General features: G+C 52.7%; 11 protein-coding genes across 11 annotated transcripts; 7 read left to right on the top strand and 4 right to left on the bottom strand.

Annotated features, from left to right (window-relative positions):
• Positions 1-486: 486 nt before the first annotated feature.
• Positions 487-1951, bottom strand: J4E92_007452 (uncharacterized protein; the record flags this gene model as incomplete). Its single annotated transcript, XM_051498815.1, has 2 exons — positions 487-1438; positions 1527-1951. The coding sequence occupies 2 exons, from the start codon at positions 1949-1951 to the stop codon at positions 487-489; spliced, it is 1377 nt and encodes a 458-aa protein (XP_051351089.1).
• Positions 1952-2702: 751 nt separating this feature from the next.
• On the top strand, positions 2703-4133 carry J4E92_007451 (uncharacterized protein; the record flags this gene model as incomplete). The annotated part of the gene is made up of 3 exons (XM_051498814.1): positions 2703-3752; positions 3807-3872; positions 3918-4133. 3 exons carry the CDS (start codon positions 2703-2705, stop codon positions 4131-4133), a joined length of 1332 nt encoding a protein of 443 aa, XP_051351088.1.
• Positions 4134-4840: 707 nt separating this feature from the next.
• On the top strand, positions 4841-6714 carry J4E92_007450 (uncharacterized protein; the record flags this gene model as incomplete). The annotated part of the gene is made up of 3 exons (XM_051498813.1): positions 4841-4981; positions 5177-5354; positions 5417-6714. 3 exons carry the CDS (start codon positions 4841-4843, stop codon positions 6712-6714), a joined length of 1617 nt encoding a protein of 538 aa, XP_051351087.1.
• A 1053-nt stretch (positions 6715-7767) lies between these two features.
• J4E92_007449 (uncharacterized protein) lies at positions 7768-9049 on the top strand (the record flags this gene model as incomplete). Its single annotated transcript, XM_051498812.1, has 3 exons — positions 7768-8352; positions 8401-8797; positions 8847-9049. The coding sequence occupies 3 exons, from the start codon at positions 7768-7770 to the stop codon at positions 9047-9049; spliced, it is 1185 nt and encodes a 394-aa protein (XP_051351086.1).
• Positions 9050-9485: 436 nt separating this feature from the next.
• J4E92_007448 (uncharacterized protein) lies at positions 9486-11288 on the top strand (the record flags this gene model as incomplete). Its single annotated transcript, XM_051498811.1, has 1 exon — positions 9486-11288. The coding sequence occupies one exon, from the start codon at positions 9486-9488 to the stop codon at positions 11286-11288; it is 1803 nt and encodes a 600-aa protein (XP_051351085.1).
• Positions 11289-14367: 3079 nt separating this feature from the next.
• J4E92_007447 (uncharacterized protein) lies at positions 14368-15114 on the top strand (the record flags this gene model as incomplete). The annotated part of the gene is made up of 1 exon (XM_051498810.1): positions 14368-15114. The coding sequence occupies one exon, from the start codon at positions 14368-14370 to the stop codon at positions 15112-15114; it is 747 nt and encodes a 248-aa protein (XP_051351084.1).
• Positions 15115-15891: 777 nt separating this feature from the next.
• J4E92_007446 (uncharacterized protein) lies at positions 15892-16267 on the top strand (the record flags this gene model as incomplete). Its single annotated transcript, XM_051498809.1, has 2 exons — positions 15892-16186; positions 16236-16267. The coding sequence occupies 2 exons, from the start codon at positions 15892-15894 to the stop codon at positions 16265-16267; spliced, it is 327 nt and encodes a 108-aa protein (XP_051351083.1).
• Positions 16268-16452: 185 nt separating this feature from the next.
• On the bottom strand, positions 16453-17837 carry J4E92_007445 (uncharacterized protein; the record flags this gene model as incomplete). Its single annotated transcript, XM_051498808.1, has 2 exons — positions 16453-17616; positions 17664-17837. 2 exons carry the CDS (start codon positions 17835-17837, stop codon positions 16453-16455), a joined length of 1338 nt encoding a protein of 445 aa, XP_051351082.1.
• A 406-nt stretch (positions 17838-18243) lies between these two features.
• Positions 18244-19080, top strand: J4E92_007444 (uncharacterized protein; the record flags this gene model as incomplete). The annotated part of the gene is made up of 1 exon (XM_051498807.1): positions 18244-19080. The coding sequence occupies one exon, from the start codon at positions 18244-18246 to the stop codon at positions 19078-19080; it is 837 nt and encodes a 278-aa protein (XP_051351081.1).
• Positions 19081-19306: 226 nt separating this feature from the next.
• Positions 19307-20356, bottom strand: J4E92_007443 (uncharacterized protein; the record flags this gene model as incomplete). The annotated part of the gene is made up of 3 exons (XM_051498806.1): positions 19307-19723; positions 19778-19990; positions 20042-20356. 3 exons carry the CDS (start codon positions 20354-20356, stop codon positions 19307-19309), a joined length of 945 nt encoding a protein of 314 aa, XP_051351080.1.
• A 668-nt stretch (positions 20357-21024) lies between these two features.
• Positions 21025-23010, bottom strand: SPB4 (ATP-dependent rRNA helicase spb4; the record flags this gene model as incomplete). Its single annotated transcript, XM_051498805.1, has 2 exons — positions 21025-22771; positions 22820-23010. The coding sequence occupies 2 exons, from the start codon at positions 23008-23010 to the stop codon at positions 21025-21027; spliced, it is 1938 nt and encodes a 645-aa protein (XP_051351079.1).
• Positions 23011-23259: the final 249 nt, after the last annotated feature.

The following is a 23259-nucleotide window of genomic DNA, read 5'->3' as shown; positions in this document are numbered from 1 at the left end:
TGTCATGCATCGTGCCTTCCGGTTTCGCACCTGATGGGAGGGGAAACCGCGACTGAATGGGTGACAACAGCCCATGGACTGGCAACAGCATTTTCGGCCGTGTTGGAAGCAGGTGAGCACTACGACAGATGCCGGGTAAATGTCGCTGGGTCGATTCGTGCTGCAGAGGCACCAGACACAGAACACCACTCTGGCACCCGGAAGGCGGGAGATCGATGACTAACACCACTAACTGCTTTTGGCCGAAACTAACCGCATTGTCTCACCTGGGCAAGTCAACATCGCAGGTCGAAGCTGAGGAAGGAACTAATCGTTGGGTATCGAATATGAACGCCGTATTTTCACGCGGCTCTCCATAATGCGAGCGTAAACTCCTACAACCTAACAAGAAAACCAATAAAGTAGCAAGGCATCAGGCTCCTAGTTTTTCACGGCCTCGGTTTCCAAGGGCTGATCTTCCAAAGCCTGAGTTTCCAAGGCCTCTACCTAATGAGGCTTGATGCTAGACCTTGCGAGCCACAAGGCCACGCTCTCCTTTGCGACTTCACTACCCCATACGCCATCGGCTCCTCCTCGTCGCCATTCCTCGCCAGACACGTCTTCGCCGCCACCTCGTGTAGCCTCGCCGAGTAGCACTTCCAGATCGCGCTTCTGGCTGGACAACCAGCGCTTGAAGAAGGCCACGGGGTCCTTGGACATGCTGGTGAAGAAGGCGTGTTTCGCCTTCGACTGTCCGATTGCACCCATCAACAGCACGAGCTGCTCATCAATCTTCTGTATCTCTTGGAGGGTCTGAATGCTATCTGGTCGGCGGAGGATGTCTTGGAACAGCGGCTGCATCGGGTCTTCGAGCGCTACCTGGACGTCGTATACGGTCGGTTCGGAAGGGGTCTTGCCAGAGTCGGCAGCGGGCGAGATGTAGTCCTTGTCCACACGGATCGTGTATTGTAGTTGGATTGGTGGGAGAGTCGTGAGGTGTTGTTTGATGAGTTGGGGCAGGTTCGGGAAGAAGAAGTGGTCCTGGCCACCGAAGAGGGCCTTCAGCCTCGCGTCGCATGCAAATTTGCGCTCGTCATCTTCTTGTTGCAGGTGTTGTGACCTCGCGTATTCCCAGATGCCCATGAGAACACCAGCGCGATCCTCCTCATCTGTGTCGAGCAGCTCGGCGAGAGGTTTGCTCAGTCGAAAGACTTCGGGGTTTTGGTACCGCTGTAGGTTGATCGTGATGTTGATGTTCTCGTCGCCCTTGCGCTCGAACTCGAGTTCGCTGAAGTTGGCCTCCTTCGCAGTGGGGTTCTCGGGTCGCTTCCATTCGATTTGCGTAAAATTGTCGGGTTGTAAGCTCTTGGCGCGGTCGAAATCGATGTTGATGGACGTGAAGTAGTGTGAGAACTGCTTGGGCTTCGCAGCTGGCTTTTTCTCGGCTCCGTCTTCATCCCTAGATGCTAGTCAGTTTTGCTGTACGTGGTAAAATCCGACCGACAGGCGCTCGAACTGGCGCCGGCGCAAGTAAAAGGTCGACATACATAGCATCGGCGTCCTTCTCCTCGTCCTCATCCTCCTCAAGGCCTTCGTCGCCGTCCTCGTCGAGCAGGCGGCCTTGGATCTTCACGCGGTATGTCGCGTTGTTCTCGCCGTCAAAATCGAAAGCGTCTGCGTCGAGGCCGGTGCTCTGCCAAGGCTGGTTCTCGGCGGTGTTTGATATCCATATGCGCATGGTGCCGTAGCGCGATGCGCGCGAATGGTGTTTTGAGTCCATGACATCCAGCTTCTTGCGCATCATGGTCGCATCCAGCGTGCGCTCGACCTCGCGCAATTCCTTGTAGCGGGCTACGGCGTCGCCGATGCACACGTCTTCTACGCCCTCGGGAATGTTCTTATCGGTCGGGTTCTTCGCGATTCGGCGCATCTTCTCGCGGCGTTCAGCTTCGGCGCGTTGCGAAGCCTGCATGTTGGCGTTGTTGTACTGCGGTTGCGCAGCCGGGTGCGGAGCGTGGACGATAGGGCCTGGGTTGCGAAACAAGTGAGCGAGGTCGTTCCTACTAATCATCGTCTTTTACGGAAGGTATGCGCAGGCGGTCGGTGCGATGGGGCGTGTTGGGGAAGCTGTGGTTGGCAATGGGTACTTACCTGGTCGCCGGGATGGCGTAGCTGCATTGTGCTGTTGCGGATAATTATATCCCCGTGCCTGATAGTTCGGTTGCATGGTGCAAAGTGTGCGAAAATGAACGGCAGCGAAGTTCGCGATGAAAGCGCGTCAGTGGAGATGGAAGGTGGATAGGATGGTAACTTCTTCGAGACGCGTCGAGGTTAGGTACGACTACGTGCATGCACGGATACTCTAGCTCCCCCTATAGGCCATGCGGGGCATCACCCCCACCCAGCCCTCGACTGCACAAGCTTTTCCATCTACTTCCAGCCTCATCGACGTCAGAGACCCGCGTGTGATGTAAAATAGCAGCCTTCAAGAGGTGCTTCTCGCTGCTATTGGGCCCCGTCTCATTCACTGCTTCAGCATCCGTCTTGGCACTCGTTGACGCTCGTTCAGTGAAGCGATCTAGTATCCTCCAAGTTTATCTAAGCGTCATTATCGCTGTCCCCTGTTCTCCTTCTTCCTTTCTTTTTCTCCCATCTGCACCTAACAGGCAAGACCAGTCGACACCCAGCACTCTAGTCTTTGGCGTGAGTGAAGAGAAGGAAGCATGGAGGACCAAAAGTCAAAGAAACCTCTCAGAAGAATTACCAACGTGCGTATACCGGATAAACCGTCGTCGACGCTCTGGGACATCACGATCAACGATGGGAGAATTGCTTCGGTAGACAGCCACGTCAAGGACTCGGACGGGCGCAGTGAAGACACGCTAGATGGAGGCAATCGTCTCATAGCGCCATCGCTTTGTCATGCCCACATCCACCTTGACAAGTGCTTCCTCCTGCAGGATCCCAAATTCAGCGACTTACAAATCGAGAGCGGCGACTTCACCGAAGCCATGTCGATGACGGGTGAGGCCAAGTCAAGGTTTGAGGAAGATGATCTCCTGAGGAGGGGCGCGCGTCTCATCGAAGAGAGTATCCAACATGGTGTGACCGCTATGCGGGCGTTTGTAGAAGTGGATGGGGTGGTGCACATGAAATGTTTGGACGCAGGTCTCAAGCTGAAAGAAATGTTCAAGGATCGCTGTGAGGTGCAAATCTGCGCGTTCGCCCAGCTCCCGCTATTCTCTGGTCAAGACGGGGGTGAGGAAGTAAGGAAGCTGATGACTAGTGCTGCCTCGTTGGAGAAGGTGGCTGTGCTCGGAAGCACACCATATGTCGAGGATGATGAACAAAAGTCCAAGGATAACGTGAAATGGATCACGCAGTTAGCACTCAAATATCAGAAGCATCTAGATCTCCACCTTGACTACTTCCTGGAAGAAGACAAGAAGCCACTGGTCTGGGATACCCTGGACATGTTCAAAGAGCTCAAATGGAACGAAAAGGCGGGAGACAGGCAGATTACGCTAGGACATTGCACCAGATTGACGAGATTCCGGAACGACGAGTGGACGCATCTGCGACAAGAAGTAGGCGACCTGCCAATCTCTTTCGTAGGCCTGCCGACCTCCGACCTGTTCATGATGCGAACACCAGAGAATGTGCGCGGGACTCTGCCGGTCGTTGAACTCATCAACGAGTACGGGTTCAATGCTGCCATTGCCGTTAATAACGTGGGCAACGCGTTCACACCGTACGGGAACTGCGATCCTCTGGTAAGACATCTCGCATACATGCTCGTACAGAAATGTCGCTGAAACCGTGACTAGAGCATTGCATCACTAGGTGTCGGTCTTTACCAAGCTGGTACAAAGAAAGACGCTGAACTCCTATATGTAAGCAGCCGTTCAACACCCCGTTTGCTCATGCTAACCATGCAGGAAACCGTATCTACACGGGCAAAGACCGCTATTGGCTGCGATTCGACGTCTCTCGCCCTAAATCCGGGTCAGCCTGCCGACTTTGTGTTGTTCGACCGAATGGACAGTGGCTGGCACTGCAGAAAGAGCGTGGTAGAGGTGGTGTATGATGCCGGCCAAACTCGCCAAACGGTTTTCAGAGGCCGCTTGATTGCATCGAAAGATACACGAACGTAATGTATGAGGTTTCTTTAGTGATGCTGAACGAGTTGGTGACACTGGAAGGGGGTTATTAGGATGCCACGCAAACCGAGGAAAAAACTGAACAGCCTAGAGCCTACATTGGCGCTGGGTCACCGCCTTTGCATGATTTTGGCTTAATGTAGCCTGCAGACCTGTTTAGTTTTTTTCTTGTGTGAGGTGATGCGGCCTCGAACTGAGTGTCTCAAACGTACGTATGAAAACTTTATCCACTCCGCGCTTTTTGGTCTAAGTATATGCCTGTCGCTTTGTATCAGCTGCCTTAAATCGAATCGTTGAGGAGGAGTGCGATATTCCTCCGCAGTCATCGCGACTTCCTTGAGATGCAACAGTCGTCCCAATGGGGCCTAGAAGACCCTGCTTGTGACACATTATGTGCAAACAACCCACGAAGACTCCTACCCGCGCTATACAAACGAGAGATACTGCGTTTCCACCTCCGCGAGACCGAAAAGCGGTGGGCGACACGCGCTCACGTGTTTCATCTTCACTTCACCGGAAGGTGCAATCGCTGCTAACAGACCAGACTCGGCTATTTGAGGACCGAGCGCCTGTACCACGAGGCTCCAGCACCCATCAATTCTGCAAATATCTCGCATCAACGCCGGTATTGAGATTGAACTGAAGGTAGTGACCGTGCTGCCGCCTGGACGAACGTCATGGAAGCTCTCGACAGCGACAACATGCTCAATAATGCGCAGCAATCGCGACACCCAACCGAAATGATCCACTCCGGAACGATCAACGACAGACACGAGCACGTGAGTCGTGGTCATCAACCGACTATCGGGCAGGTCGTTTACATATTCCTGGACAACATCAAGGTGCGTCGTTGCTTTTGCACTTATCTTAGACCCTACACCCTATATAAGAGAAGAACTAAACACCTAGAAGCCTACGTTACTATTAAGCTACTAACTTTATAAGTTTTTATCTTAATGTAGGCTCTAAGGTATTTAGTTTTTCCTTTAAATAGGGTGCATTCCTATTCCTGTAGCATCTGAGACTGACTATCGAAGCTCCGATTCGGTGAACATTCGACTGAGGTCACCAGCATCTTGAGAATCCTTGGTACATTCCGAGCTGGAGAGATGTCGAAGAAAGACACACTCGTTGCGATCAGGAACACGCTCGGAGATCATGCAGACCTCAAGCAAGATCTTCTGAATATCCTGTTTCACAGAGAGGCCGACTGGGGTAAGTTTTGACTATACGAAATGCATGTGAGACATATACTGACGTCGTGCGTCTACCTCCAGGCGTGGGCGACTTCGACTTTGGGTTCCGCCAGCCTCTCGAACAACCCAGCCCTAGCCCTCAATTCCTACAGCCGGCTCATCAGCCTCAGATGCGCTTACCCCGAATCTCTCCACTATGGCACGAGGATGATCATACCTACTATAGCCAGCCTTGGTCTTCTGTCACCAACGGTCCGATGCTCGACCATGCGCAGTCTCCCACCGGCAATCACTTCAATTCGCCAGCAATCTCTTACCAAACCCAACTGTCTCCAGCTCTCTCGCCAAGGAAGGGAAAGACTGCCACCGCTAGCCCATCTGTGCTTGGAGTACCCGTCGCTGTACCCATCGGCCAGCCCATCGACGAGATGCCCCCTCCATCAAAGAAACGCCGTCGTCGTCAAAGCTCAACAATCCAGGCTAAGACGAAGGAGGAACCAAGAGAAGAATATGCCGAGATCGCTGATCGACTCTCAGACCCAACCCAGCCGGAAAAGAAGATCAGAGAGGCAAACACCATGTCGCAAGGAACAGGAGGGCCATACATTCACAGTCTGTGCGGCAAGGGATTTTCCGGCAGGTCAAAGGTCAAGAAACACCACTGGGGTAAGAAGCTTGATGATCTGGAGACAACTAGCGGTTGTTGGGCGAAGAACAACAAGCCAGACGTGAGCTGGAACGAGCATCCGAGCTGCAGAGAGGGCGTGGCACAACGAAAGCCTTCATCGGCCGTTCTGAAACCGAAAACGTTGACCCAAGAAGCCCCATTGGTGCCTTCGATGGTACCTACCTCTGGAGACCGCAACCATTCTCTTGCCGACACTTCGCGGTCCCGCCAAGAGAGGGAGCAGCCTATCGAACACATGAGCTCTTATCATTCTCATCGGCTGCCTACTCGATCAAGTTTCGACGACCTACTCACTGCTGTCAACGTCGCGTCCGAGATCGACGCGCCACGACCCCAAGGACGCATCGACTCTGTGGTCTCTCATCTCGATGCTCAGGCAGCAGCAGCTGAACAGAACAGGCAGTACATCACCAACTGGCAGAACGCTTCAGATGATCGTCGTGAGGAGTCTCTTGCATACGGTCGCCAGTACCCATACACTACACAGGGACTTGGCCTTCGAGGTGTTCACGTGCCAGTACACATGGCTTTGCCGGTTCTTGATGGATCGTACCAGTACCCTCCTCCCTCACGTTCTTTCGCCGATTCACACTGGGATAACGGCAATGAGTTGGAGTTCGATGGTTCGAGGCGACAATATGCGGCTCTCGAATCCCCGTTCTCACCTGGTGCAGATGCGGAATACCGTTAGACCTAGCCAGGGAGCCAGTTTGCGCGCTCTACTGGGACGAAAATGGAGAAGGTCGTATGGAAATTGACTGCAAGCGTCAGCGAATATAAAGCAGAATCCATCGAGTGCAGTGGTGGTTGGAGCTACAGAAGAAGTGTACGACTATAATCAACGAGAATACCCGACTCATGTATGTAACGGTTGTTCGTAGAACAACAGAACATGGCGCGATCTAATCTAATGTCTTCCAACATCATGTTGTATCTGCATGATCAGGGCGTGATGATGAATGACGAGCTGCTTCGTAGAAGGATGCAGATGGCGGTGTCATTGCTGCATGCAGTATACCATCCCGACCTTGCATACACGACATGTGGCGTGGTTCAAGCTTCCGCCTCAACGGGTAAGCTCATCGGCAGGGATACTTCACCCCAGCCGCTCTCCGCGTAAACAACAAGCCATCTCCACGTTCTTCTGCCTGTGAAGGGGGCGCGTTTAGTTTTTTCCGCTATTTTCCGCGAATGGCGACTTTTGCCGGTGCCTTTTACTAGACTAATCCTTGTCAAGTGAGATTGTGTAGTCGCGCTGCTGGGAGCTATGACGACCGAGGCTTCGAGCTTGCGATGGAGCTGGATGCCTCATGATACAACACGAACGAAGGACAACTGCAATTGAGAGCGACAACCTTGTGCGACAGCTGATCGTCACGCTCCATGGCACAGATGTGACTAGTATGCAGCTTCTGTGAGCTTACGCGGGCCGATTTCGTCATAGCCGCGTTCCTGGGGAAATTGACATGGCCTTCCTGCGGGGAAGAAGCGCACGTTCGCTACCCTCGAGCGGCGACCCGCACTTTCCCCAGTACGAGCCCGTTAGCACCATAAACCCGGAGGCTGGAGAAGTGAGAATATGCGGGATGGATCCTAGTCACAGGATCGTGGAACGGTAATTACGCCGGTAGCCTGTTCGTCTATAGCAGTATATAATAACCCTCCGCCCTTCAACCCCGTACGCTTCTCCACACCACATCACATCACCTCCACTTCCCAACTCGATCGAGCTTGGCAAGTCACGATGCGGTTCTCAAGTGCACTCCCCCTCTTTGCTGCGACTGCCTTCGCGCAGTACAGCACCCCGCCGACCAACTCGAGCTCGTCCGGACCTGACAAGGACGGCAAGTACGAGATCTCGTCTGAGGGCATTCGCGGTCACTTCATTCCATATGGCGCGTCCGTCTCTAACTTGTTCGTCATGGGCAAGGACGGTGTTGAGCGCGACATTGTTCTCGGTTTCGACAACGCGACTGCTTATGAGGGCGAGGTTCACCCCCATTTGGGTGGTGTGCCCGGTCGTTACGCCAATCGCATTCGGAACTCTACCTTTTCCATCGATGGCGAGCAGTTCTTCATCGAGCCCAACGAGAACAACAACAACAACACCCTGCACGGTGGACCAGATGGATGGGATTACCGCAACTTTACTGTTGTGGCGCATACCGACGACTCCATCACCTTCTCTATTGTCGATCCCGACGGCAAGGAGGGCTTCCCCGGTGAGGTCGTGAGCTACGTCACCTACACCATGACCCCGAACACCTGGAACATCAAGATTGTGGCACTTGCTACCACCAAGAAGACGCCCATCATGTTGACTTCTCACGTAAGTAAATTACTATTTCGACGCATATTGCAATGCTAATCAAGATAGACCTACTGGAACTTGGACGGATTCGGTAACCCTGAGGATGAGACCATCTTCAACCACACATTCCACATCCCATACTCTGGCCAGCGCATGGATGTAGATGCTATTCTTATCCCCACCGGTACTATTCTTCCCAACGAGCAATACTCTGTCAACGACTTTTGGTCGGCGCCCAAGCAGATTGGTGCCAACCAGACTGCGCCCGAGCTTCTCGGCAACTGCGGAACTAACTGCACCGGTTACGACAACTGCTACCTCGTCAACCGCGACGAAGCTGAGGCTCTCGACTGGCGCAACTCTGGACCTGTCGCTTCTCTGTGGAGCGAGTGGTCTGGCATCAAGCTCGATGTCTACTCTGATCAAGCCGCATACCAGATGTACAGCTGCCCCGGCCAAGATGGTATGTGAAACACGCAAAAATGTCGTAAAACCGCTAACAAAAGTGTCAGGTACTCTGCCTATCAAGTCTACCCAAGGTGCTGAGGGAAGCAGCGGCTACGTCCCCAAGTACGGCTGCGTCGTCATGGAGGTTCAGGACTGGATTGACGCCATCAACCACCCCGAATGGAGGCGCGAGAAGGAGCAGATCTTCGGTCCTTCCAGCGGAGCTTACACGCTCGAGGCCCAGTACGTGTTCTCTACTACTGAGTAGATTGCGAACTGCCGTGACGAAAGAGCGGAGCCTTGGATAAGGTGACATGATACCACGTGCGATAGTATAATTAGACACCTTTTGAGGATGTCGTAATGGTAATCGAGGTTAATTCCTACTTCATGTCGGGTTTTTACTTTGCTTTGTTTGTTGTGATACGCCTTTGAGTCGGTCGCCATGGATTTGCAGTCACCTTGGATTTGTGGTCACCATGGATTTACAGTCACCTTGGAGTTGCGGTCACCGCGGATTCGTTGCCGTCATTGTTGCCTACCCCCCTGTCCATCTCGCCGACTGCTCCTTCCTTGACACCTTTACCCTCACCAAACAACTCGCCATCTTGATAGCGAGAACTTGCTATCCAAAGACAACCCCAAGGGGTCGTCTATACGACTCTAGCTAGCAAGCTGCTCGATCCCATCCCTTCACCTTCACCATGGCTGGCGGTCACAAAAACCGCAGCAAAAACCGCCGCAAAAACAAGAACAAAGGCAACGCCAAAGATGCCATCGAAGAAGGCCCCAAAGCCAGCGATGAGGGTAAGGCAGAAAGCTCACAGCCGCCCGCACCCACTAACCTCAAGTCCCCCATTGACCTCCCCAAGCTCGACACGCCTAACATTACTTCATCCCTGAACTTCGCATTGCGCAACTTTACACCTCAACTGAGCACGACCGACAAAAAGAAAGCGGGCAATGAAATAGGTCCTCAGACACCAGTTGTGAACCCACCTCCACCTCGATCTGGCTTCGATGATTGGACATCGCCAGAGCCTGATGTGCACAACAAGCCCGAGCCCGGTCCCTCCCAATCACGAAAGAGCAAGACGACTCGCGCTTTAGGTATCGCTCGAGCCACTGATGCAGCGAAGAGGCTGCACCGCGTCTTGGGCATAGCACCGCCAGAGCCGTTCGTTATGCCACCTGACATGCCGGAGGGTCTAAAGGAAGAGTTCGAGGCTGGATTGGAAGAGTATGGACTCGATAAAAAGATGCAGAACCTGGGGTTGAATGTGCTGAGTCAGGCGGCAGATATGCAAAAGCCTCTACCGGATAAGCCGCTGTTCCCTTCTCCTCAAGTTGAGGCAGAGGCTTGGGATGAAGGAAAGGGCAAGGGCAAAGGTAAGGAGCCCATGTCTACTTCAATAGCCAAGGGTAAGCAGCCTATGGCACCTATTCAAGCTACCGTCGCCATCCACGCCCCATCAGGAGAAGAGCCTTCGTCAGCTAAGAAGCGTACGCCTCCAGGCGGCGATGAGGTCTCCGGCCCGGCACCCAAAGGTTCCCGTGTAGACGGTACAACCGGCCTACCAACCCTTCCCGAGTCATGTTCATGGGATATCGATTTCCCTGGCTATACCCCCGCGCTCCTCACCATCCTCCTGAACTGGTCCTTCACAGTACAGTCGTTCTACCGGCGCCTCCCAAACCCCAAGGCATTCCGTGCCCATGCCTCATTTCCCTTCCCCGTCACCGCTCCGATCTACAACCACCTCATCTCCGTCGGCTTTTACGACACCAGCGTCGTCCCACACAAGGAGATCCGGTTCTTGGGTCCAGGCGACGTGGCTGAGATTGCCTACGCAGAAGTCGACGTATTCCGTGGCAAGGAGGAACGCGCTGCTTTCGAGGAGCAAGAGCAAAAGCATACGAAGCTCGAGGAAATGAAGAAGAAGCTGAAGCTTGGACGCGGGTACCGTGGGCCGGGAGGAGAGGCGACTCGATCCCAGGACCAGATGCATCTTGCCATCCATGGAGAGGGACGGTGGGCGTATGTCCTGATCAAGGGTCACCCCACCTCGCCTGAGGACATCGCGCCGCCGCATATGATGCTCGCCTGGCACATCTCCGCCGTCACTAACGTGTCGAGTTGCCTGCACACTGTCTTTCCCGAGAAGGATGCTCCCGCACCTGGCAACCAGCCCACGACCCCCACATCTTCTAAGCAGCCACTGGAGCGCTTTGCTTCCCTACAGAATCTCGTAAGCGGAAGCCGTGGCCAGAAGCATCTTCATCGCGAGATCCGCTCAGCCTCGAGCACTTCGGAGCTGCCTCAGGTGGATGCATCGAGCATTGAGCCGCAAGAGGGTGCGCTCACGTTGAAGAGGACGGTCGCCAAGATGGAGAAGGCTGGTAGTATACCGCTTGTTGAGGGCTTCCGGGTTGACGTTGGGCATTTCAAGGGATGGCTTGATGCTGTGGGTAGGGGAACAGGCAAGCTCATCGTTTGGAGGAAGTAGTCTACGACTCTACCATCCGCGCCGGTTACCTAGTATGTGGTATCAATGGCTTGCAGTACGAGTGGGCGAAGGATTGAAGTTGGGTTGGTCGTTCGGAACAGATGCGTCGAGCGAGGACAGTGTGTGAACTTGCTCTCGATTGATACAGCAATCGCTTGAAGCTAGTCATCGTTCTGTCTTGGCGGCTCCGTTCTAACTACACACTATTAGCTAAGACCACCCCAGGTATCGAATTTACTTCTGCCCCAAAGCTGTCGCAAGAGGCGTCGTAATCGTGATGCTTTTGACGCCACCAGATTCAATGATGCAATTTACTTACATTGAAGTGAGGCGCGTCATTGCGACACATGGTGGTCCCTTATCCAATGATTCACATGTTTCCTGAGCCGATACAACACGGCCTCTTCGTCCATCGTAGGCAGGCCACTTTCATCAAGTCGCCTGTTAACGTCTTCTGCGAGTTCCATTCGGACATCTTCGGGAATATCCATCCAGTAGCGGAGTCCTTTTCTGGGAATCTTTTCCATGTTTGCATTGACCGCCTCGCGAAGTACTTTCTGGAAAGTGGGTTAGAACATGTGACAACGCTCCGTGTCACCGAGCGAATGCATGACATTGTACTTACATAAGGGAATGATCTCTGAGCTACCTTCTCCCAGGCTTCGTACTGATCTGCGACTGTTATCGGTCAGCATGGATACGCGTCGTGTGCGCCGAATATGCATACAGCGCTGATAGTGGCGCAGCTCTGGCAGAACCTTTGATACACGCCACTCAATCCCTTCATCATCTACAGGAGGAAGCCCTTCCTTCACTACAGACTCCCTGATTGTTTGAATCAGATACTCCTTCTCTTTTGCGGTGAGCTCGGTCAATGTGGAGCGTGTGAAGTCTTTGCAGACTGCGAGTGAGACACGCTGCGAGAAAGTTAGCACTATGAGCGCGTCGCGATAACTGATTGAGCGAGATATGTACCAGGAAGATTGGCCATTGTTTCTCAGATAGTCCCAGAGTTTCTCTGACGGTACTTCTGCTCATGCGCCGTGGGATATGGGTCCCGGTTGCCCAGAGAAATGCTGTGATCCTCATTGCGCGGGTTATCCAACGCGCAAGGTTGGCCACATCGCACGGGCTAGATCAACTCGGAAATAAGAAGATTCCGGTACCGTGGTATCCGGTCTGCTCGTACTTGGGTCCAAGGCTGTCGTGTGGCGGTATGGTGTTGGAGATGTGGGGAATGCATGGCGGCGTTCCATGTCGCGTTTGACAGAGTGCAGACATCATGACCCTTGCATTAGCCTATTTTCGGACCACGCTAGCATCCTAGCGGCAAAAAACAATCCGATCCACCACACAGCGTCGTCGACTTCGCGCGCAACACATGATGGCCCCCATGCGGCGTCAACTTATCTACGATCCTACAGCTTGGGAGCCTCACCGAGAGCCTCAGCCGCTTATCGCGATTGTTCTATCGAACTTAACACCGTTTCGAGATGCGGCGGTGCCCGCTGCAAGGTACCATGCCGCATGTGTGTGATTGGGGCCAAAAATGCAGGTGGCAGGCAGCATACTTCATGCTCTGTCCTTAGAATCCTTCTTACCTATGTACCCGTTCCAACTTCCCTTTCTCTGTTTCGTTTTTCCTTACTGTCTTTCAACTTTGGCGACTATACTTCCCTGTACTCTCGAGTGCCATGGCTTATGAACCCGTTGGACCCCGGGCAAAAGGTCCACACGTGTCGGTGGAGTATGATGGCGGCCTGAACACCCAATACGATTCCGGGGCGTACAATACCGCCCCGCAGGTTCCCCAGGATAGTGATACGGAATACAGTGTTGATAATACCAAGGGCGTATCGCAGAAATGGCCTTCGGATTTACGGAAGGTTGGGAGGATTACGCCGTTGAAAGCACTGGTCCTGGTTTTCGATGTGATTTTGGCTTCATCGCCTATCATGTTTCTGGGTGAGTAAGATGCCTCTCAAAATGACCGCTCTCACCTGTCTTGGTTTGGACCTGATTCCATCGACTATGTGCTAACATGCTACAGCTCTCGCCCTTATCGCTGCCAGATTGAACGGAAAAGAAGTGTCGGACTACGGTACCAAACTGGAACAAACACTTCTCCTTTCGCCGACAATCTTCCCCCTAATCTTCGCGGCCTTGATGGGAAGGTTCTTCCGACATGTTGGTCTCTTCCTTGCTCAACGTGGCACAACTCTCGGCCGTCTCGAACAGCTGATTGGTTGCCAATCCGTCTTCTCCGCACTCGAACGTCAATTTTGTCTGAGATCCTGGTCTATGCTTGGACTAGCGTCCGTCTTGATTTGGCTCCTTTCGCCAGTGGGTGGACAGTCTGCACTTCGTCTTATTGACCAAGAGATTGGAAACGTCCAGTTTACCAAACAAGTGCGCTACCTCCATCCGACGACGTTTATGGATTCATTAATGGAGACTGGTAGTACCCTTAGTAAGTTCACATATGCCAAGCTCATTTCAGACGTAAACTGGCTCTATACTTAGACTATTCGTAGGTACAGGCCGTAGCTCCTTCACTCCGATCTTCCTCACATCTATACTCAGCAGCACCAGATACCGTACTACACCCATGGACCTATGGGGAAACGTCAAACTCCCGCTCTACCGCACTATCGAGAACACTACGTCTGACGAGTGGAAGTTTGTGCCTAATGGTACAGCCGACAACGTCACATACGCTTCTTTAATCGGTATCCCCATAGCCGGACCTCCCTCTGTCGGCATTAGCTCTTTCAACATCGAAGCTCGCCAATTTGATGTGACCTGTTCAAGCAACAATGCATCACGAGGAGAACCTATAGATTTTGTGTCAAAATATACGTGGCAACTCCAAGTAGTTAATGATACAGCGCCGCCGCCTTGTAAAAAGAACGAGACGTTCTGTGCGCCCCCGGTTTGTGCTAGTTACCCCTGCCCAATCCGGAGTGAATCTCTCGTCGATTTGGATACAGGCAAGTACTCAGTGGCAAATTGTGGGCTTTCGTTCGAGAAATACGAAGTTGGAGTGCGCTGCAATGGGACGGAGTGTGCCGCTTACAAGATGAGGAAGATGTACTTGTATGACGAGGACTACCCAATAGGCTACGATATCGCTTTAAGGAGGCAGTTCATGGCTACCGCACTCCTCGCCATGACGAGCGCGGATAACTTCAATATGCCTGTTGCATTTGCTCGAGGCGCGACGACTATGGAGAAATGGCTGCAGGACCCACTCGACTTCACTGGCGTATTCTTTGGAAATGTCGAACTCTACAAGCTGTCGCCGCAAGTCTTCGGCGATCGTCTGACTATAATGTACAATACATTCTGGCAATCCACATACGCCAGCAGAGCGATCGGCGGAAATTTACCAGCATCCGTGATGGAAACCGGCGCTATGAACTTCACCCAGGCACAACGTGCAGACGCCAATATTACATTCGTCGCGACCGAAGCCAACGTATCGCAGGATACGACGCCAATGTACAAAACAGATTGGAGATGGTTCGCAGCCTTATTGGTATGCTCATTCATACTGCTTGCCGCCGCGTACACCGGACTCGTACTTAAGTACATAACGATCGCACCGGATATCATCGGCTATGCATCCTCGCTGACGCTTTTGAACCCTTATGTTCCTACGCCTACTGGAGGAACTACCTTGACTGGACTGGCGAGAACAGCGTTGATGCGCGACTACCCTGTGCGCATAGGAGATGTCTGCCCGAATGAGGCCGTGGGCGCGATCGCATTTGCAAGAGCCGACAGGAACGTGGGAAAGCTAGACAGGAAACGATTATACATATGAACCTACAAAGTCGTGGAAAAGCGGCGTTGTTGGCACTGTTTAAACATTATAGAAGAACAATAATTTACACCACGTATCATCAATCGCAGCCATGGCTGATCATGCCTCGGAAGGTCGCGCGTCAGATCTCGCAACACACCGCATGCCACCTCATGTGCATCGATGCAACTCACCACAGAATCCTCGATTCAACCAACGATATTCTCGAACGCTATAACGTATCACATATTGTCGCGCCGCGGCTATAATCACCACATGAAGCACACCGAGACAAACGACGCCATACCCACGCGGCTCGCGAAATCCAGGATCATGGCTGCAAGCAGCTGTCACCAGCTGTCAAACCTGCGCTGTAAACATTTTCACTCTTAACAGTAGCTTGTATGGTGTAGTTGTTTGGTCGCGTGGCCCATTCGAAGGTAATGAGGCATTTGGTGTGTCGACTCCAAGACCTGTGGGGTTTCAGGCGCCTGAGGCAGCACTTTGGAACACCAACACCGGCGGGCACTGGCATTGCGACTCCGCCTAGTAATTTTGCGAGAAGCGCTGGAGATCTTAGTGTAGGCGCCGTGGGGGTAGGAGTGCGAATATATATGTAGGAAAGGATGCCTCTGTGAAAAGCTCATCATCAAGCCAACACTCATTCATCTCACGTTCACTTCATTTCATTCTCTTCACTTCACTTCTTCAGCGCTCGGTCGCCCCATTCATTCAATATACCATTAAGATACCCATCGCTTTAGCGCAATTTCGTTCCAAATACTTCAATTTGTCAACATGAAGTTCACCAGCACCCTCGTTGTCCTTAGCGTCGCTGCTCTCAGCAACGCACGTGCCATCTATGTTCGCCAGAACAACGCGCAGACCTTCACCGGCGCCCTCGGTGGTGTCGCTGCTACACCTATCCTCGATTCCGGCATCGCGAACCGTCCCTTCAGTGTCAAGGGTGACACTTTCGTCAACCTCTCGGGTGCTCTCCAGCGCTCTTGCGACCAGCAGTTCAACGGCTGCGCGAACTTGGCCAATGGTGGACAGGGAGACTTCTCCACTCAGGACTGCCAGGCTCAGAAGCGTGAGTTCGATGATGATAGTCTTTTGGAACGATGCTAATCAGGTGGTAGAACAATGCGATGCTGCAGGCGCTGGCAACTAGAATTACCCTCTGAGGCAGCGAACCGGGGTATGCTGGAGGTCCTTCAGCGGTCAGCGAGGGGCTTGATGCTTTGCGACGAGGGGCCGTGCATATACATACTTTTACGATCAGACGCAACGCAATTTATGAGATTCCAATAGAACCTACACATACGCACCTCTTGTGTCGATGATAGTGACTCAGGGTCATGTCTGCACTAGCCCTTTCTCTTTCTCTGCTTCATCTTTCCCCGTAGAATCTCTCTTTGGTAAGTTCTTGAGGCACGGCGCATTGAACAGACGACCGCTCCATGCACCGCGTGCTGTGCCAACTGCTACTACGCACCATAGCAGAATGACGGCTACGGCGAAGATCGTCCCTAAGACTCTGAAAAACAGACTCGGGAAGATGTTGCCAAGCTCCATTGTACTAAGCGCCATGACCCCAAGGGGAAACGTGAAACCCCACCAGCCCATGTTGAACGGAAACGGCCGAGACTTGTAGATGGATGCCAGTGCGAAACAGAGCCATGTCAGCCCAAACGCCCACATGATGAGCGCCAGAAAGACCCCGAAGACGAAGAAGATGTCGCCTGCCATGGGAATATCTGAGAAGAAATCCGTCTCTGGAAAGACCTGTCTGCTGACCGAGCCAAGATAGGTTATGGAATAGCCGCCCATGCCTAGGGGTCCTAGTGGCAAGAAGGATGACACAACAATCTCTCGTGGTGGTAGCTTGTGCAAAGCCAGGCGTGTGTAGTACATGACTAGAACGGTCATCGCTAGTGGTGTGGACATACCCCACATAATGTACGATGCAAGTATTGTACCGAGAGCATGTTGCGGGTTGGTCAAGTGCTCTGCGACTCTGGCGCCGGTACCAGCTGCGACGATGGATGCAGCAATAGGTAGTAGCTGGGCTGCTGTGATGCGATCCAAAGCCTGGCGGTCAGAAGCGGAGATCAGGAGGATGGTAAGCGATATTGTGACTGACACAGCGACTACGGAATCGATCATCCAGCAGACCCAGGCAAAGGTAACGGCCCAGGGCCCCCAATATGGGATGCATATTGAGCACCAAGCTGAGATGAGGGTAGCGAATCCCATCGGAATGGTTCCAAGGAAGAGCGAGTTGACACTGTCCGCGATCATGACGGTCCATATTTCAGGGTATACCACATATCGGAAGACAGAAACAGAGAAGGCGCAGGCGAACAGGATAGTGTTGAGTCCAAAGAAGATCGCCGCAAGCCAGTATAACCAGTCTGCTTTGAACGGTATAGCGACGAGAAGTAGAGAAACTACGCCCGTGCCCATGGTCACGGAGAACCATGACGGCGAAAAGTTCCTCACAATTCTCCGCCAGCCGACCTACGTTTGTTTAGAAGAAACCTTCAAGCCCTGCGTTTGACACGTACATCGTATTTCGTCAACTCCCCAGATGCGACCGTAGTATTGGAACCGGTAGATTGAGCAGCTGACGTCGATGTCGGGCCCTGAGACTTCAGCCGTCGTATGGGAGCCCGCTGGGCCGCAGGCGCAGTCAGAGCAGGATTATCCGACGCGACGCGATCCAGTTCGTAGTCATCCATCTATGCGATGCGCTGTCCGTGTTTGCATAGCAGTCAGGCCGGCTGGAAATGCCATGTTGGATAAGACACCACTTTAGCGATGACGATGCAGTCGCCGCGCCGCCATTGCCCGCTCGCAAATCCCAGAGCCCAGATCCAATCACGTGGGTAGCACGGACCGATCAGTTTCACAACACTGAACCTCGTCGAAAAGGCTGAACCTCACTTCAATCTTCTCCGCAAACTTCCTTTGATCACGTCAGCTTCCAGTCGTCACCCCCGCATCCCCATTCTCTGGTCCCGCAAGCAGCGAGTGCAGGCCTGAACCATACTCAACGATCCTTCGGTCTCGCTTCCGAACATCCGTGTGCCTGCCGCTGGACCCTGATCTTCGACAGGCGCGTTCGCACTTTTGGTCACCAACACCATGCCCGGCTTTTTGGATCTTCCACTTGAACTCCGAAACCATGTATACGAGGTGTTGCTTAACGAAGAGCTGGGTCGTTCTTTTCGTGGGGTTATGGTTGTGTCAGAGCATTACGTGAGGAACGATTTACCGCTTCGGTGTTATCGCGGGCTGCTCCGCGTGTGTCGCCAGACGCATGGAGAGTTTAAGCAAGCAATCCAACACCTGGTCGCTGCGAAACGCTTAAACTACGAATTCGACATTACCTTCTCACATGGTCGGCCGTACTTCTCGTTGAGCTGGGTTCAATTTGCGGCGCTTTCGCCTACCATCAATCAACTTCTTATCAACGTCGACTTGCGCACAAGAGAGCCCCTCCGAGACGGGCCGCGCGAATCTTTTGTTCCTCATGAGCATGAGCTGGCTCATTTGTTGGAGCACTCGCCGACTTGTTTTGCCAAACAGCTCTTCGATTACATTGCTATCTTCCTGAAGACACTTGCGAATCTATTATTCCAAGGCAACCCTCACTTCAGTGTGTTGTACACCGAACGTATGATACTAAATCTGCGTACGCCAACGAAGGTGGTAGCGCTTGGGGGCAACGGCCACAATCCAATCACCCTGTCGCGGCGGCTTCGTGTCGACCAAGCCGAAGCCCGCAAGTTGCATAACACTATGCGCAACACTCTCCAGATTACGTCGAATAACTTCAAGGCATTTGATGCAAACAACTGTGACCGGCTGTTTCCGTTGATACAGATTGGTTCTTTGCGGTTTGCGACGGAAGGGGTGATATGGGGAGAAGGACACAACCTAGTACTTGCGCATGATGATTTTCAGTGGTTGCGGTATTAGACGACTCGCGAGTCCTGAAAGTTCGACACGCTGATGTGACTACATTGAATTAAGAAACTTCAATCGTTATTAGCATGCTTCACTATAATGTCTACATGGAGTTTAGTAGACGTAATCTTGGCTGTCATTGATCACTGACATGCCTACATTAGCTTTGGGATACTTCATTTCTCGCTGTCTATCAGGTACGTAGGCATCTGGCTAGTCCACCACCTCGCTGATCCTCCTAAGTAAGATCGATGTAGTTCTGAGGGCCACCCAGCTGGTCGGCAAGATCATCGACGTCAGATGGCTCTTTGCCCTTTCCTCCCGTCTTCTGCTTCGCCTTCCAGGCCGTCTTCCGTGCTTTCTCTTTCATCTTGTCTTTCATCGCCTTCTCCTTGGCTAGCGCGATCTTCGCAGCTAGGCTGCCCGCCTTCTCGTACAGTGTGCTGATCACGTGCACGACGTCTTGAGCGCGGAGGAGTGGGTCTTTTGTCTCGTCATCTTCAGCACCAGAGACGCGGGCGTTGACGGTTTCGACGAGATATCCGCGTACCAAGCTCGCGGAACCGTGAGTGAAAGAGGAAAGGACGACGAGGAGACCGAGAACCTTGGAGGACATGTCGCTATCCTTGGCGGGCTTCATCGAAACGGGTAGGAGCTATAGATAAGTCAGTATGAGTCTCAGTTCAGTTCGGACAAGGACTTTACTGACCATCTCCCATTTCCAAGCCCAATTCAAGAAGATCGCAATCCCAAGGTTGCGCTTGCTTTCCATACCGTCCGGAGCGGCACCGGCGACTTCCTTCAGGTCCTTTTGAACGTCGGCGTACGGGCGCGTGATCCGGATGGTGTTGTCCAAGACGAAACCTCCTGGACCTTTGCCGAGGCTCATGACGTGCGAGCACCTCTGATAGTCGTTGAGATCCTATTTATTTGGTTAGAGTTTGGTGATTGCGCTTCAATAGACATCACTTACCTTCCACGGCAAGCCGTAACCGTCGACCCACTCATTGGACACCTCTTCTTCACCGTTGTAGAAGATGCAGACCTTGGGTTTGTAGTACTTCATGATCTCGCCCTTTGACGCGGCGACTTGCACTATCTGTCCCGCTTCGCAGGCGCAGATATCGTCAATCGGTTGAGCGCGGATGTCGTAGACGGCGGCGTATTCGATCTTGAAGAACGTGCGAACTTGCTGGAGGACCTTGTCATGTTTATCGAAAGGTCCGAGGGTGAATTCGCTCTTGGTCTTGTCGATGGAAGGGCAGTGAAGAGTTACTTTGTGCGCCATAGTAGCGTTGATGTTGTTGTATACTCAGGGGAGCGCAAGGTGATGGATAGGTCAGGAGACGCGAGATCGTGAGCAGAGATAAAGAGCGAGTAGATGAGCGACGAGAGACTTGTCGCCCTAGAAGATTCTTCAAGTCAAAAGTGAAGGTGAGCGTTTGCATTGTGCGACAGTACGTCACTGCTGCCTTGCGAGCGCTCTTCCACCGCCTCGCCTTCACTGCGCTCAGGGTCCATGAATGTAGCGACTGATCCACTGTTGCCCCCCACAGAAGATTTGTATTGACTATACAATGCCTCTAATCTTGTAAGTTTCCATAAGAAGATTCCGGGTGGCCAAATGGGGATTACGACGGGTTTGAGATACCCAATACGCAATTCCTATGAGATCGCAGCTTGAGAGATGACGACGGGTTTGATATACCCAATACGCAGTGTTGATAGCACCGAGCAAGGATTTTCTTTTTGCTGCTGGGTTCGATTCTAGGTTCTAACATTGATTATTTTGTTTTTGCTGCGTTCGATTCACGAACTCGTTTTGACTCTTTTTGCGCGACTTTACAGGCTGTGATTATACGTCAAAGCGCGAGATGACTTAAGAATATGTTAAAGCAGATGTAAGGAGCTCTCGTAGATATCTACAAGTGATTAAGGTATGTAGACGCCCGGCAATCAATCGCTAAACCCCTCAAACTCGTCCGCCGCCTCTTGGGCTTCCTTCTCTGCGACCTTCTTCCTAACCTGGTCAATCATACCCTTCACCCTCTCTTCCTCTTTCCGCTCATCTTCCGTCAGCGCCGCAACACGGTCATGTTCGCGCTTCGCTGCCTTCTTTTCCCTCCGTGATTCCTTAAGCGCCTTCGCATCCTTCTGCTGCGTCCACGCCGATGCCTTCTTGTCCTCCGTGACATATCGCTTCTTGCCTTCTTTCTTCCCCTCCGCCTTGTTGGCTTCGTACTCGCTCTGCTCGACCTGTCGTTGTGCCTCGCGCGTCTTGTCTTTGTATGCGTATGTACTGAAATCCATGACCACGCCTAGACTGCGGTCTCCGTCCCACTTCTTGAGTTCAGGCATGCTGGGTAGTTTGAGGAGGCCCCAGGCGTTGCCGTGTTCTGCCCAGTCGAGATCGGGGATGCGGAAGATGGAGCTGGCGGTGTGTTTGCTGTAGGCGCGGACCCAGGAGACGAAGCCTCGTTGTGCTTTGTCGAATAATGCTCTATCAGATTTCACTACTTTTCGTATCCGATTGCTCATGGCTGTGGCTTCTTCCGCGGATACTGTGACTTCGGGTGTTGTTAACGGCGATACTGGGGTCTGTCGGACACGGAGGAACTCGATGTAGTCTTCTTCTCGGCCTGGACTGAGGAATGTAACTGCTAAGCCTTTGCGACCTGCGCGACCTGCACGTCCGCAGCGATGGATGAAGGTTTTTGGATCGCTTGGGGCGTCAAGTTGGAGGACCAGGTCGACTGATGGGATATCGAGACCACGGGCAGCGACGTCTGTGGTGAGGAGGATGGATGGTGTGACGCTCTCTACGAATTTTATAAAGTTGCGGTTCCTGACCTTATCCGGGAGTTTGCCGTGCAGGGGCACTATGGTGTATCCTTTCAGAACTTCAGGTAGAATGTGTTGGAAGTAGTCGACTGAGAAACATGTCGCCAAGTACATGATAGACTTTTGCGGCTGCGGATCCAATGACTTTAAGACTTTCTTGATGGCGGGTAGCTTGTGCGATGCTGGTATGGTCAGATATGTCATCTGCAAGCTTGCTGGCGTTTTCTTGTCTTCGATGGCGCCCATTTCTCCTGTCGCACTATTGGGCGCAGCTCGCGCCTTGACCTTGACAGCGATGCGAACGGGATTCCGGAGACCCACGCGGATCAGCTGGTCGACAGCTTCAGAAACACTAGCACTGAAGAGACCGGTTCGGCGTTGCTTGGGTAGTCGAGAGAGAATTCTTTGCAAGTCATCTTTGAAGCCAAGGTCTAGCAGACGATCAGCTTCATCCAGGACCAGAGCATCGAAGGACGATTGTGAGCAATGGACATGTGGTGAGGAAAGGAGTTCAAGGAGTCGTCCTGGTGTGCCGATGAGTACGTTGGTCGATGACTTGAGAAATCTGCTCAGGTCCTGAGCGGGCGTTACTGATCCTCCGAGAAGGAGCTGGGGTATAACCTTCAACGTTCCGACAGGAAAGGTCGGTTTTGGCGGAGCATCGGCGTCTTCCATGTCGGTATCTTCATCTTCGGGATCCAGTAAGGCTGCAGAGGGCGCATGAAATCTGAGAAGCGACGAAAGTACTGTATGTATCTGTGTCGCAAGTTCTCTGGTGGGTGAGATGATAATGGCACCCACGTGATGCTTTTTTATAGGCGCATCCAGTCGCAACAAGCGCTCGACGATGGGAATGAGATAACTAGGAGCTTGTTAGATGCGCATAAAGATTGGCAATGTACGACCTCACGCTAGAGTTTTTCCACTCCCTGTGACAGCCTCGACGACAACATCAGAGTTCTTCATGAACATGGGGATGGCTGCGTGCTGCACAGGCGTGGTCTTTACGAAGCCCATGGAATCCACAGCTTCGAGAATCCATTCTGACAAGGCAGGCGTTAACGCGCTGAACGAACGATCTATCTTAGTTTGGGGCGCCATGATGCACTATGATATCGTGAAGATGTCTGCTGGAGTCGCGACGGCTGTACAGAAAAGTCGCGCGAACTTTGAAAATAAAGTGGAGCACTGCACGGCCACTTCGCGCCACACTGTCGTTCACAGGCAGGTAACCTTGGAAGCTCGAGAGCACGCGGGGTCGTCGTCAGCTGTCACGGCTTCGAGCGCATCTGACGAAAGCTTGATTACTCAGAACATGATGCATCCAGTTCGCGAGCCTGCAATGACACA

Source organism: Alternaria infectoria (genome assembly GCF_024043175.1).
Source record: "Alternaria infectoria strain BMP 0036 chromosome Unknown scaffold_12, whole genome shotgun sequence".
NCBI lineage: Eukaryota > Fungi > Ascomycota > Dothideomycetes > Pleosporales > Pleosporaceae > Alternaria > Alternaria infectoria.
The sequence above is the reverse complement of the archived record's forward strand: the minus strand, read 5'-3'. Positions and strand labels throughout refer to the sequence as shown.